Genomic DNA, 13,653 nt, shown 5'->3' on the forward strand with positions numbered 1-13,653 from the left:
TGATTCAATCTAAATAGGATGCTATTTAGCCCGAAAAATCGGTCGGGGCTATGACCTAGATTTCACTCGTATCAATTGTAGAGATCCCTGCATCAATACATTTCTAGCACATATATTAGATTAGAGTGGTTGTCCTAGGGAAAAACACACATAAACCGAAAGATCCGTTGTGAAACCCCAGAAACTTTTAAAACCAAAACCGTTTTTCGAGTTTGTTTATTTGAGGGATGGTAAAATAATAAACAAAATTAAAATTTATGCAGATGTGTTTTTTATTTCGATTATATTTGAAACATTACCCCACACAAGAGATAAAATTCTTTATAATTATTTTTCTGTAGTTAAATTAACCAACGAATATAATTGCTTGAATTGTAAGCCTAAACTAATTAATAGTATCTAACAACATAATCATATTTCAAGTTCAAACCAATTCTATTGTTCTACAAGACAAATTTTTTTCCATCCATGAAAAATCGCATAGACCATGAAAAACAATTTTCTTTTAATAATATTAAATTTCATCACAATGTTTCTCTTATTTATTTAATTGGAAATTCGAGGTAAATTTTGAACCAAAATAAAAATCAATGAGAGAAAACATGCTTGAAAAGTGGCAAAACAGATCTAAAAAGTTTTTTTGGCAAATTTATTTAAGTATATCTCTTTGAAAATTCCTTTTGATTATCATTTAAAGATCTGCTTACGCGATTTCAAGATTCGGTCAAAGCACTCTTGATTTTTTAATAATGGCCCCAATCCATTTTCTAGCTTCGACCCCGGAAGGGGCAGATAAGGGTTAAAATAAAATACTCCTATAAATTTCGATTCAGATTCATTTTTTTGAATTCGCATATAAATAAATAGAAACATTTAAAAACAATTAAAAAATAAATAAATTAAATTTTATTACATTTTTAGATTATTTTTAATTAATGAATGAAATAATTAATTAATTTTATACGAACAAAATATAAAAAATTAATATTATTATTATTATTATTTATATTTAATTTTTTTTTTTTTAATATAACGGTTATTTATTCTTTTATAAATAAAATAATTTAACCAACCAAAAAAAAAAAAAAAATTAACTAAATTTTAAGATCTCATACGTGAATATATTAAAAATGATTTAATGGTACATCAAGATGGTTTTGAATTTTTATATATGAATAGTTTTTTCAGTGGCCTAATTTAACTATTTTTAAAATGCAAAAATTGCTTTATCTATTATTTTTACAAACAGAATAACAATTTAATTTTTTATATTACATACACAAAAATATTACATAATATAAGTAACATTTTTCGACTTAAGAACGTTCCCAAAAAATTCGTTCTGCTAAGGATATTCGTTAAATCGTGTATATGCATTCTCATTAATGCCCTTATTGGAATTTTTGAAACCCACTAATTTTGGGCCATTCTTTTCAGCTGTGATGTAAGTTTTTTGCTAGCTATCACATATGTGCTTAATTTCGGGACCAGGCCTCCACATTCTTAAAATCTAATAGAACTAGGTTAATTCTGATCATAAATCTGAAAAGTATGGCCCAAATTTAGTAGGATTACATACTTGGTTTATCAAAATTGGATAAAATTTGGATGTGATAGAGCAAAATTAAATTTTTTGGATTCTGATGACGTCATATAGTTCAAAAATTCGATTTTTTTGATATCACAAAGTAGTAGTGTAGTTTTAAGTAGGAAAATGATCTCGTCTCAAATGGCAGAACTAATTAGTATAAGCCACATGAAAAATACTCTAATGGGAAATATGACATTGAAATGTCAATAAAATTTTTACTATCCTAGTACCTATTTGTCATTCAAAAAAAAAAAATATTTTTATGACTAAATTAATATATTGTTTGAAAAAACTAGCATTTCCTCAAGGTCTCATTTACAAAAAATTTTCACAAAGAAAATATATTGTCATATATATCATAGAATCATAAAAATATATGATGTACTTAAAGTTTAATCTATAAAATTTGTAAAACTATCCGAAAATTGAGCCACATTCTTCACAACTTGACTTGGCGCTCGTACTACCTTAAACTATTTAAAAATAAAAACTTAATCGATAAACATTAAAAAAAAATTATATAAATAATTGTTCAATTTCGATAAAAACACATGAAAAATAAAACTTATTTCATAATTGAATTAAAAAAAGATAATAAAAAATTATTTTAATTTTAACCTAAATGAATTATTTATTAATAGTATAACAAATTTTATAGTGAATTTATTCGTAAAATGAAATGAAAATAATATAATTTTTTTTTTAGGTTAAATTGCCTTACTTTCTTTGGCTCATGTTCTCTTGTAATGTTTCAATTGTTATTTGAACCATTACACATAAAAAAGATATACATTTACATATCTTAAATAACATACTTAAGTACAGTAGGATGGGGGTACTAGTCGGGGTTAAGTATGCAGAAGTCGATGAAGGAAAATTTAGTTACTTTTTTTTGAGACTCATCTAGGGTATCCACAAAATTATAATTCCTTAATGATTATTCCTGACTTTTTAAGTGTAATTTATCATATTTATCGCAAATTTTTGAAAATTTCTACAAATTAGAGCCACCCACATTGAAGTTGATCTTCGTTAAACGGCGTAGATTTTTATATTTTTTCTAATATGATTCTAATGATCTTGTGTTTTTTTTTGGTGATTTTCCGGAGTAATAAGGATCTAAGAATAACAAAATAGTACAGTTCTTTTACTATTAGATAAAAATTAAGAAATTGTTTGAAATCTATCTGAAAAATCGCTCATTATAAGGGATTTTGGACGATATCTCAGAAACTATGAATTCAATCATCAAATGAACCCGATTTTTGTATATTTTGGGTCTAAATTACCTTATGTACTGAGTTTTATCGAAATAGGAAACAACAAATTTTGCTCGATTTTTCGCAATTTTCTTAAGGGTTAAACTTAAGTAAAATCACAAAAAATTTTGTATTTCAAAATTTGATAAAACCCAAGGCATAGGATAATTTTGATCCAAAATTACAAAAATTGAGTCCATTTGAAGATCGAACGTATAATTTCTGAAATAAATCTCTGAAATCTGAAATCTGTAATTTATGGTAATGTTAAATGGCTACTTTTACAGAAATCTGTAATTTATGGCTCTAATTTAGGCTCTATAGCCTAAGTGTGTCCTTCGTGGACAGCCAATATAACCTTACCTAACCTAATTGCCGCTTAAGCGAAAAATATGATAATGGTACATTTTCTTTACATAAGGTCGTAATTCTGCTCATTTTATTTAGCATACTCACTCTCAACTATAGCCCCACAATTGAGTATGTGCATACAGAGAAGATAATAATAATAAGTTTATTTATAAAGTGACTTAATTTACATGTAATGAGAATTAATAAAAAATTGTATTTACTTTTTTAGTAGGTGAGATTTTTTTTTTATTATTTATATTTTTAAAACATTAATTATCATATAAATTATTTGTAACAATTATTTATTATTATCTGTTTTATATTCATTGTTGTAATACATACTTATAGTTATAGAACAATTGTTATACTTAATTTTTATGTAATTAAAACCTATGAATTTGTATATGATATTAAATTAAGTAGACTGTTTAAAAGAAAAAATGTAAGTAATAAAATCATTTCAAAATTAAGATCAACAAGGGTCAGTCAGAATTTAGATTAAGCAAGTAATTATCAGAAACTATCTAATATTTGGACATTGTATTGAGAGAATCATTTTGCCACGATAACTGGGTTTCAGCAGGTGTTTAAGGATGTATGAGCACCAAGACAAATAAAAAGCATGATTTTTGTATACCATGTATATGAAAGATACCAAGGTATACTCAGTTTAGTCCCAAGTTTGTAACGCTTAAAAATATTGATACTATGAAAAAATTTTGGTATAGGTGTTCATGAAATCACCTAATTAGTTCATTTCCGGTTATCTGTCTGTGTGTCTGTCGTCTTTCGTCTGTCTGTCATATATCGGTCAATTCTGTCTGTCTGTCGTATATCGGTCAACATTGGTCAATTGGATCTTGGGTCCGTAGGGCCCATTTTGTAAACCGTTAGAGATAGAACAAAAAGTTTAAATGTAAAAAATGTTCCTTATAAAAAACTAAACAAACTTTTATTTGAAACATTTTTTCGTAAACATCACTGTTTACCCGTGAAGGCGCAAATTATGCGCAAATTGTATAGTATGTATTATATGTGTATATCAGTGTATGACATATGTCAGTAATATGTATGTGTAATGTGACAGAGTAATCAATACTGTCTATACATGATATTTCAACAATTAACTCAGTCAATTGTTTGTTTTCGCTTGTTAAAATATGAAGTGAGACCAAGTCTTAATCAAATCTGAAAATTTTAGGGGTGGGGGCGGTAGTTTGGTGTTTTCCTTATACCAAAGCGTAAAAATACTTGACAGTGTTTAATACTTACTACAAAAATAGAAATAGAAATATTCATAATGTGACCCAACCTTTAAGTTTAAACAAATACTTCAAAAAAATGACGGTTTTTGAATGGAATGTGCATATAATAGACTCAACAAGTATCTATAAAGAATGATTTGTTCTTATGTTAACTAACATTTAAATATATTATCTAATTAATATGCAAACATTGTGATTAAATAGCTTTGTTTATTTGCTGGATGTTAAACTATTGTCATACAAAATTAATATCGGTAAGGTAATATCTTCAGGCATCAGCAGTGTTCATGCTTTTTGTTCAATAAAAAAAAATCAACATTTTTTCAAATAAAAATATCTTTAACACGTACCAGTGATGACTATTTAAAAGTCTTTTTTATATTCAAATAGATGTGATTTATACCGTGTGTTTAGTTTGTAAGTTTTGGGGTAGCTCGTTAATTTACCTTTAGACGAGAATGTTATCGTAGTTTCTTTTAACCCATCAGCACTCGAGTTATGAGAATTTTGATCTTGCTTGATTTAAAACATAAACAAGTGAAATTTACAAAATTTAAAAACACCCGACAAATGCGATTTATTCCTTGAAAACCCATTTTTGGAAACTTTGCTATAAAATGTTCTCAATCGAGTCTGTTCGACCGTTTAGGGGTTACGATGCCCCTGAGAAACACACAGACGCACATATAAACACTTTAAACTGATAACACTCCTTCTTAAATCAATATCAAAATGACGGTCAAGGACATCAGACAAGATGAAAAGGGTGCTTAGAGAGCTATCATTTTTTACGACAAATTTTTGAAAATATTTTAATTGAAATTGAAATATTTGAGTTGACTGTGTTCTTATGAATTATTGTTTTAAATTTCCTAATTATTTTACCATTTCACTTTTCGAAATGAATTGAACCAGGTTTATTTGACCATTCATTTCCATAGTAATTATTTATATGTCATGCCTTTTCCAAACTGAATCGATTTTGAAAATCATCGCCAATTTTTTAGTTTTTTCTTGTGCGGAAACCTAAGCTCGCACTTGAAGCATTGCTAAGAACACTCCTCGTTAAATTACCTTTCAAATGAAACCAAAAAAATTAAAATCGGTTCATCCGTTCAGGCGCTTCGATGCCACAGACAGACAGACGCACAGGCACACACACATAGTGGTCAAAATATTTTGTAAGATTTCCAGATTAATTCTTACAGATAAAATGAAAAGATAGATTAAAAAAATTACTAAATTTTCATTAATCTCGCTGTATATTTTTCAAAAATATTTACCTTTTTTATATTTAATAGAAATTCATTAAAAAAAAACTCATTGAATTTTAATATTCAAATCACATTAAAACAACTTTATATGCCTTTCAATAAAAAAATAAAATAAAAAAGAACTTATTGAGCATAATCAGATATTCTTGGCAAGTAATTGAAGACAACAAAGTAGATGGCTTCCATCCGTGTTTACTTCTTACAAGAAATAACGATCAATAATCTTTGTTTTTATAGAAAATTCTTGACTTTACTCGAGTAAGTCCCAAGTTTTGTTTCATTCATGATACACTTTTTCATGGAAGCACCCATATAACTACATTAATTTCAATAAATTCCAACTCTAAGATGGCAACCCTATCGTTTTCCAAAAACTTGAAAAATAACATAAAAATTCGAACTTACCTCTCTTAATCCATCTAATCGTCCCAAACTTCGTGCTTGTCGTAAACCAGGTTCGATCACTTTTTTACCGCGAATACGTCGCCTTTCAATAACATTCCGTGATGGTCGTGATGCTAATTTTCGCTGCGCGGACACATCATGCATATTATCATCTTCATCGAGTTCCGGTTCAGAATGCGCTTCCGAATTCGAATTTACACTATTATTAATCGGTTGACAATTATAAATATATCGACGTCGTGAATTCGGACTTGTAATACGTGTTATTAAATTTTCGAACATTTTTAAACGATTTTTTTAAAGTTATTTATAGAAAAATATTGATTTTTTTTATATTAATAATTCATCGTTTTTTGAATAGAATTAAGTTGTTCTTGGCGAGATACATTATTCTCGAATAATGTTACTGAACATAATATTTGTTTTCGAAACAGCATATTGAAACCAGATGTGTTATAAATTTATAAATAATTTTTAAATGTCCGTCCACAAAAATAAACAACGATTTTATTTTTTTAATGGTTTATTTACTTTTTTTGTGCTGTTTATTTGCTTCGCGTTTGCTCCTCTGGTGGAAGCCAGTTATTTTTGGAGGAAAGAAATTTGTATGTCTGGTTTTTATTTTGAAAGTAAAAAAACAGACTCAAAATATTTACATAAAATAAAAAAAAACACCTAATGTGAATACGATGCGTAATGCAACCGTATTTCGAACGTTATTTTTGATCGTTTAAAATCGGTTGAATTCGATCGGAAACGTATTTAGTCGATTGGATGACGCAATTGTTTTTGAATGGCGAAATATCTGGAAAAGAAAACAATATTATTAGTTTAAGTTTATTTTAAAAGATCAAGCGAGGGGAGTTTAAAAATGTTGGTGTTTCGTATGATTTTACCTACAGCCGATTTGTTATGGTTTAACTTAAGAAGCAAAAACTTCAAAAAAAAAAAGACTTTATTTATTAGATTTTCTAGGAAGTCCAAAAATAACGAAAATTCGCTTTATTTCAATATAAGACAAATATTTTTTGAGAAATTGATAGAAATTGATTCGGGAAATCGCTCTTCGTAGGCGATTTTAGACGATATTTCAGAAACTATGCATCTAATCATCAAATTGACCCGATCTTTTGTATTTTTTGGGTTAAAAATACCTTCTGTACTGAATTTTATCGAAATTGGAAACAAAAAATTGTTCCCGTTTTCCTGCAAATTTCTTAAGGGGTATCACGTAAAAAAATCGAAAAAATCAATTATTTTTTCGAAAATTGTGTTCATTTAAAGATTAGTCGAGTATTTTCTATGATATCACCAAAAACCTTATATTTTGGACAAATTTTCGGCGAAATCTCAAAAAAACCACTTATCTAGTTATCTCAAATAAATTTTTGCATTTTCAGACTCTTTTCTTTATGTATTCCAAAAATCAAGCCAACATTCATCAAAGTTAACTCAAATTTTGCGTTATTGTTTGATACTGGTTTTAAGAATTTCTTCGATTCATTTAGGATAATTTTATTCGTCTTCAAATATCTATTTTATCCAACCAAAGAGGTAGAAAAAAAATTATCATCGACTTTTGTTTCGATATATATCTTACATGAATTCTATACGATTTCAAAATCATTACCAAACCACAATTATTAAAACCGTGTTGTCATCCTAGATTACAACACAGAAAGATGTATATAATTAAAAACAAACAAGGAAATTAATAAAATAATTAACTTTTTGCGTGATTATAATACCTTATTCTTGGGGTTTTTCTAAACTCAACAGAAGAAATATTAACTTAAGAGATGAGATATGATGATCAGATTTAAATTACATTTCCTAGAAATACGTGGTTTGTATCTTTGGTTTTAAATTTAACAGAAAAATAGTAAAAAAATAATATTTTTTATTAATTTTTTTTGATATTAAAAACCAACAACCACTTACTTTACACATAAATCAAAAGAAATTGAATATTAAGGTCACTTTAACAAAATATTATAATACAATATGAAAGAGAATTATTCTTTCTACCAGACTTGTAAAAAGTGTAACAATTTTATTATTATCTAAATTGGTTGGTAATGCTTTAATGCACTTTTAGGATTCCGTACCAAATTATACATTTTTTTTCAATTCTCTTTAATTAAGATTACTAGACAAGATATTTGTCAATATTTAGTTTACGCTCTGTATGTATCATATTAAAAATCATCAATTATAATCGAGAGATCATATAATGTAAATAAATATCGTATACATGATTAAAAGCAAACAAAAACAAAAAGAAAGCATGCATTTTTAGTTTCAAATTACAATTGGTCGTAAAATAATGACAAGTTCGGGTGTCACATTTTCGTCATTTTGTTTCACAGAAAGCTTCAAAGAGTAGTCAGTTAGAATGAAAATTTGAAAATTAAATACATTGGGGAGTGTCTATAAACTACGTGGCTAAATTACAGCCTCCTTTTAACTCCTCCCTCTTTCCATATAGCATTCCGTTGCTTTTACTATCACTCTCTTTGGGATGAAACGTAGTTTTTCTTATTATCAAGTCAAGAAAATATTTTTCATTTTCTGAAACATTGGCATTGTAAAAATATGATGTACATAAAATATAAAAGTATCCAATGTTTAAAATTAAATTTCCATATAAGTACAATCTGAACCTCGAAGGTCTCGTAACAAGTACGCGATTATGGGATTCAAAAAAACACGTGAAATTAAATGATAAAATTTATTATGAATTACGTAACCCTTAGATTCAAAAGTAATCAACGAACCCACTTGACCTATTTTTTTTAATGTTTAAAAATAGCATCCATCATCAAGTTAATTAACTCATGCCAATTGATATGCTTATTAAACTTCAACACACATACACACACACCAACCAACACGATAACACACCCATTCACACAAATACAAAAAATAAAATAAGTGTAAGTAATAATTGGTAATTTAATATCAAACATAAATTATTGAATTGTAATCTAATTAATTTAAGTTCAGGACTGATTTTTTTATGTATAAAGAAAAAAAAACAAAAACATAATTCAGTCACGTTAATAATTAATTATTATTAGTATATAAAAAAAATTTTTAATTCATAATTAATATTGTTTTAATGAAGGTCGTGTTACACTAAAATTTAAAGCACATATTTAAAAAAAAAAAACGACGGGTTGCACTCTGGGAGTGCCGGTAGAAGTGAAAACTTGAATATTAACGTTGTGCATTTTTGATATTTTGGAATGTTTAGGGAATAATTTTGCACGAATTGCTTTAATTATCAGTATAAAAGTACTCTCATTTATGTGGTAGAATACAATATTTATTTATTTTTACCGCACACAGTGTTCCCAAGCGGTCACCCATCCAAGTACTGACTGTACCCAATGTTGCTTAACTTCAGTGATCGGGCGAGAGCCGGTGTACTGACTGTGACATAGTCTTACGCTTTTTCGATCAGGACACGTGACCCTGTCGCGAGTTTAACATTTTTTACCCATTACAAAAAAAGTGTACAACGCCGCTAAAGAAGTTTTCACTTCAAAAATATTTATTTTTAACGTTATCATCCGGAAAAATAAAAAAATTAAAACTTTTTTAATTCATAAAAATTTATTTGAAAATAATCTACTTTAATAGTTTTATTATTTTTTTTTTGCGTCCGTCCTTCAAAATATATATATTTTTTTTTAGTTAAATTTTACTACAATTATTTTAAATACAATTAATTGATTAAAACAAAACGCAGTATTTTTGTAATTTGTAACGCTGTAATAATTATTCCTATTAAATGAGACCTTGTTTCAAATTAATTAGTTTCGAATTAAGTTTTTCTGAAAATAATGCAGTTATTTTTTTATGAAAACTAAAATTGTAGGTAATAGATATTGGAAAACGTTTTTTAGAAGCGTAATGAAAATTGTTTCGAGTGTATTTCTTTCAATTCTCTTTAATTAAGATTACTAGACAAGATATTTAGTTTACGCTGTATGTATCATAATAAAAATCATCAATTATAATCGAGAGACCATGATGTAGATAAATATCGTATACATGATTAAAAGTAAACAAAAACAAATATTGCTAGACCATTTCGTTGCTAAATACTTAGAAAAAAAGTCCCTGAAGTCAAGACTTTTTATACAGGCCTAATATCGTGATACTCTCGAAAAATTTGCCAATTCTTGTACTACTTAAGACTTAAGTAGCACATTTATTTAGGCCATATTGTACAATTTTTTTTCTCAAATTGATAGAAAAACAAGGACAAGTGCCACAAATAAGAGATTAAAAGATATATGCGGTTTATTTGGTATGTACACAAAACCGATAGAAGGGCAGACAAACGACTTCAATCTACAATTTCATAATAATAAGTGCAACAACAAACAACTAGAGCAGAATTATAAAAATTTTTTTTTCATCTAAAAATATCAAATTTCAAACCACTTTGTCGTTAAGTCAGTTATAGGTCTTAGGTTTGCAGTGTGTTGTCATCATAGATAGTCGAGTTAGCTCTAACACGCAAAACAACATTACAAATTGAATTTTTATCTTTCTGCGTAGAAGATTAATGATTCCATCTCGAAAATCGAAAAAATTTTATGCATGTACGTATCCGTGATCAAATTATACTACGCGGTTTTATGCCAGGGTTGGATTTAAGCAGGAAAAACCAAGCTTGAGATAGAATCGAAGTCGAGGCAGAATTGGAAAGTCCAGCCTTTACTTGTCCCAAAAGTAAAGCAATTTCCGGATTTTAGCTCATAGCTGATAAATATAGTTTTAGTGTATCAATTCTTCGGTAATAAAGATAACGACTCAACGATTATTTTAGTTTTAACACAAATTGGATCGGGGCACTGTTTCAGTATCGGTAAATGCAAACCTAAAAAAAACTGGGTCCTAAAGAGCCAAGACAAAATTGACCTTTACTGATCATTTACGAACTCAAACTAACTTTTTCAATCCTGAGTAAGTTATAAAAATTTCAGCTTGATATCTCTTTTAGTTTTCGAGTTATCATGACCACAGGTGGCAGGCAGACAACCGGAAATGGACTAATTAAGTGATTTTATGTACACCTATTCCAAAATTTTGTTTGTAGCACCAATATTTTTAAGCGTTACAAACTTGGGACTAAACAATCTATATTTTTATATTTGGAAGTAAACGTGATTGAAAATTATCGGAGAAGGCTTGAGGGATACTTATGCGAGGTCCATTTATCGAGCCAGGGATTTTTCTTCATTTTCAATAATTTCAGCATATCGATTTCAGTCATAGACCAACTTTGACTATCATTGATCTGTCCTTTCAAGTGTCAGATCCACTACCATCTTGTTACAATATTTTTCAAAACCGCACTAAAATAAAAATATCTTTTAAATAAAAATTTATATTTTTAAGTCATTAACCTGTTTTTTTTACAAAAAAAATTAAACATTTTTTTGAAAAATATGTGTGTAGAAGAAGTTGAAAAAAAAAACCGCTATTAAATTTATTATCTTTAAAACTCTGTGATGTAAAAGGCATTCCAACATGTCGCACTCATGAACAAGTATTGTGTATGTATGAATTGTATCTTGGTGAACTACTGTGTTTGAAAAGGTATTTAAAAAAATTAGAGTTGACTTATTTTCTAATCTTTGTACAGATGTGAATCTTATACAATCTTACTACATCATCGAGAAATTATTGAGTGTGAAACTTTTAAATCTATAAATTAACCTACTAGACAAATCCGTGAAAAATGAGTTCAGGCTTTAATCAGGACGACATTCCCAGCCACTGTTAAAAAAAATTCATCATCAAAATTGAAAATAAGATAAAAGTAATTTCAGCCCTAAATCTACCCAGCTTGTATTATCCCTTAAATGGATGGAGATGGATGGTTTTTATCCTTTCTATGTCATTGCTAATATGTTTACTTTCTATTAAGAAGTTTTTTTTTATTTTTCATTCATTCCAAGTGAAAATTATCAAAAACTTTCGAAATATGTCGTTTTTTGAGATTTCTCCATAAGAGCCATGTATTTCATATCGATTTTCAATGATTTTTTCTTAAAAATTTGCATGGATATCTAAACTGAAATTTTAATCACATATTCTTTGAGTAAAAGTCTACCTATACAAAAATTTTGAGCCTTTAAATGAAAAATTGTTGTCATGTTCATACATCCTTAAGATTTTGGCAGGGATTCTGTCTAAAAGAGGGTATACAAATTATTTTCTCCAGTTTTCAACCCCTTAAGAAGCTTACATGGCTAATATAACTCCATGCCAATATTATTTGTGTGACTTTAAATTTTTAGCTTTCTGGGCCAAGATATTGGCTTTCCAAGCAAAATTTAAACTGCTGGATTTAAAATCCCGTATCTTCTGAAAGAAGAAATCAATTTTTCTTGGAAGGTTGGAAGGCGAATATTTAGATCCATAAAGCTCATACTGGAACTTTTTATGCCTCACTTTCAATAAAAATGAACAAACTTTCGAAAGGTCTTAGCAAATCGATTGTAAAATAATTTTTTTAATTTTTGTACCCTTGTAAACTTTTTATGAAATTTAAGGATAACATTTCTCACCCATTCAACCCTCAGTATAAAGCTACAAGGGATATAAAAATTTTGGAGCAATATATTCTCAAACAAAGCGTTTTGGGGTTCCAAATTGAATGATTTTTCACAGAAATACATTTGTGTTTTTCAAATTAGCCCTTAATACTCTTGATGTGGATATATTATTCGAAGTTTACAGAATTCGAATCCGACAATATTATTTTTAAAAAAATACGTTTTTTTGCATTGTAAACCATCGTTTTTGTAAGTCTACAAATATAAAAGATTGAATTTATTTGGAAAAAAAAACTTAATTTTTTTTTTATATATCAAAAACGATCTAATTTTATTTTTAATTCATTTTTTTTTTTATTCTTAAAATAATTTTTTTGTAATAATGTTTTGTTTATTAAATACGCGTAAAAAAACACGTATTTAGGTGTGTAATATGGTTTGATTCTTTTTGATTAAGAAAAAAGTGTATCTAATTGGATCAATAAATTATTAGTATAGAGAAAAATCTTCTTTTTTGACAATACACGAAAAAAAATTTAGTATATTTTTATGTTGTTTCATGATTTTATTGTAAGAATAAAAAATAAAAACTTAGTTAAAAATCACAAAAGTTTAGTAAAAATCGTTTAGTAAGAATAATGTGACGACTTATCTAGTGAAAAATGATGTATGACGAATTTGTTTTTCGTCTTGATATTGGTATTATTATGTAAACCGGATGAAATATGACCTGATATTCCCATTGACTCATATGGTTATTTTCCACTTTTTACTAAAATAAAAGCTTGTCTTTTAAAAAGTATTTTTTATTTTCTAAACTAAAAACAAATCATTTAATGGCATATTTAGAGGACAAATTTAGACATCATTTCTTCTTAACCACACGAAAACAAAACAAACAGATCTTTGTTTTGTCAATCATAATAAAAA

The 13,653-nt window shown here is 27.6% G+C and overlaps 1 protein-coding gene across 2 annotated transcripts in view; it reads right to left on the bottom strand.

The window, feature by feature from the left end:
• LOC123300224 (rho GTPase-activating protein 20-like) overlaps positions 1-13,653 on the bottom strand; it is a 130,456-nt gene that overhangs the window by 101,159 nt on the left and 15,644 nt on the right. For both annotated transcript variants that reach the window (XM_044882752.1, XM_044882751.1), the window contains exon 2: positions 6,146-6,950. In XM_044882752.1, coding sequence (XP_044738687.1) covers positions 6,146-6,427 — 282 coding nt within the window. In that variant the 5' untranslated portion in view covers positions 6,428-6,950. The remainder of the gene's footprint in view (positions 1-6,145; positions 6,951-13,653) is intronic.

The sequence above is a fragment of the Chrysoperla carnea genome, chromosome 5 (genome assembly GCF_905475395.1).
Source record: "Chrysoperla carnea chromosome 5, inChrCarn1.1, whole genome shotgun sequence".
In the NCBI taxonomy this organism is placed as follows: domain Eukaryota; kingdom Metazoa; phylum Arthropoda; class Insecta; order Neuroptera; family Chrysopidae; genus Chrysoperla; species Chrysoperla carnea.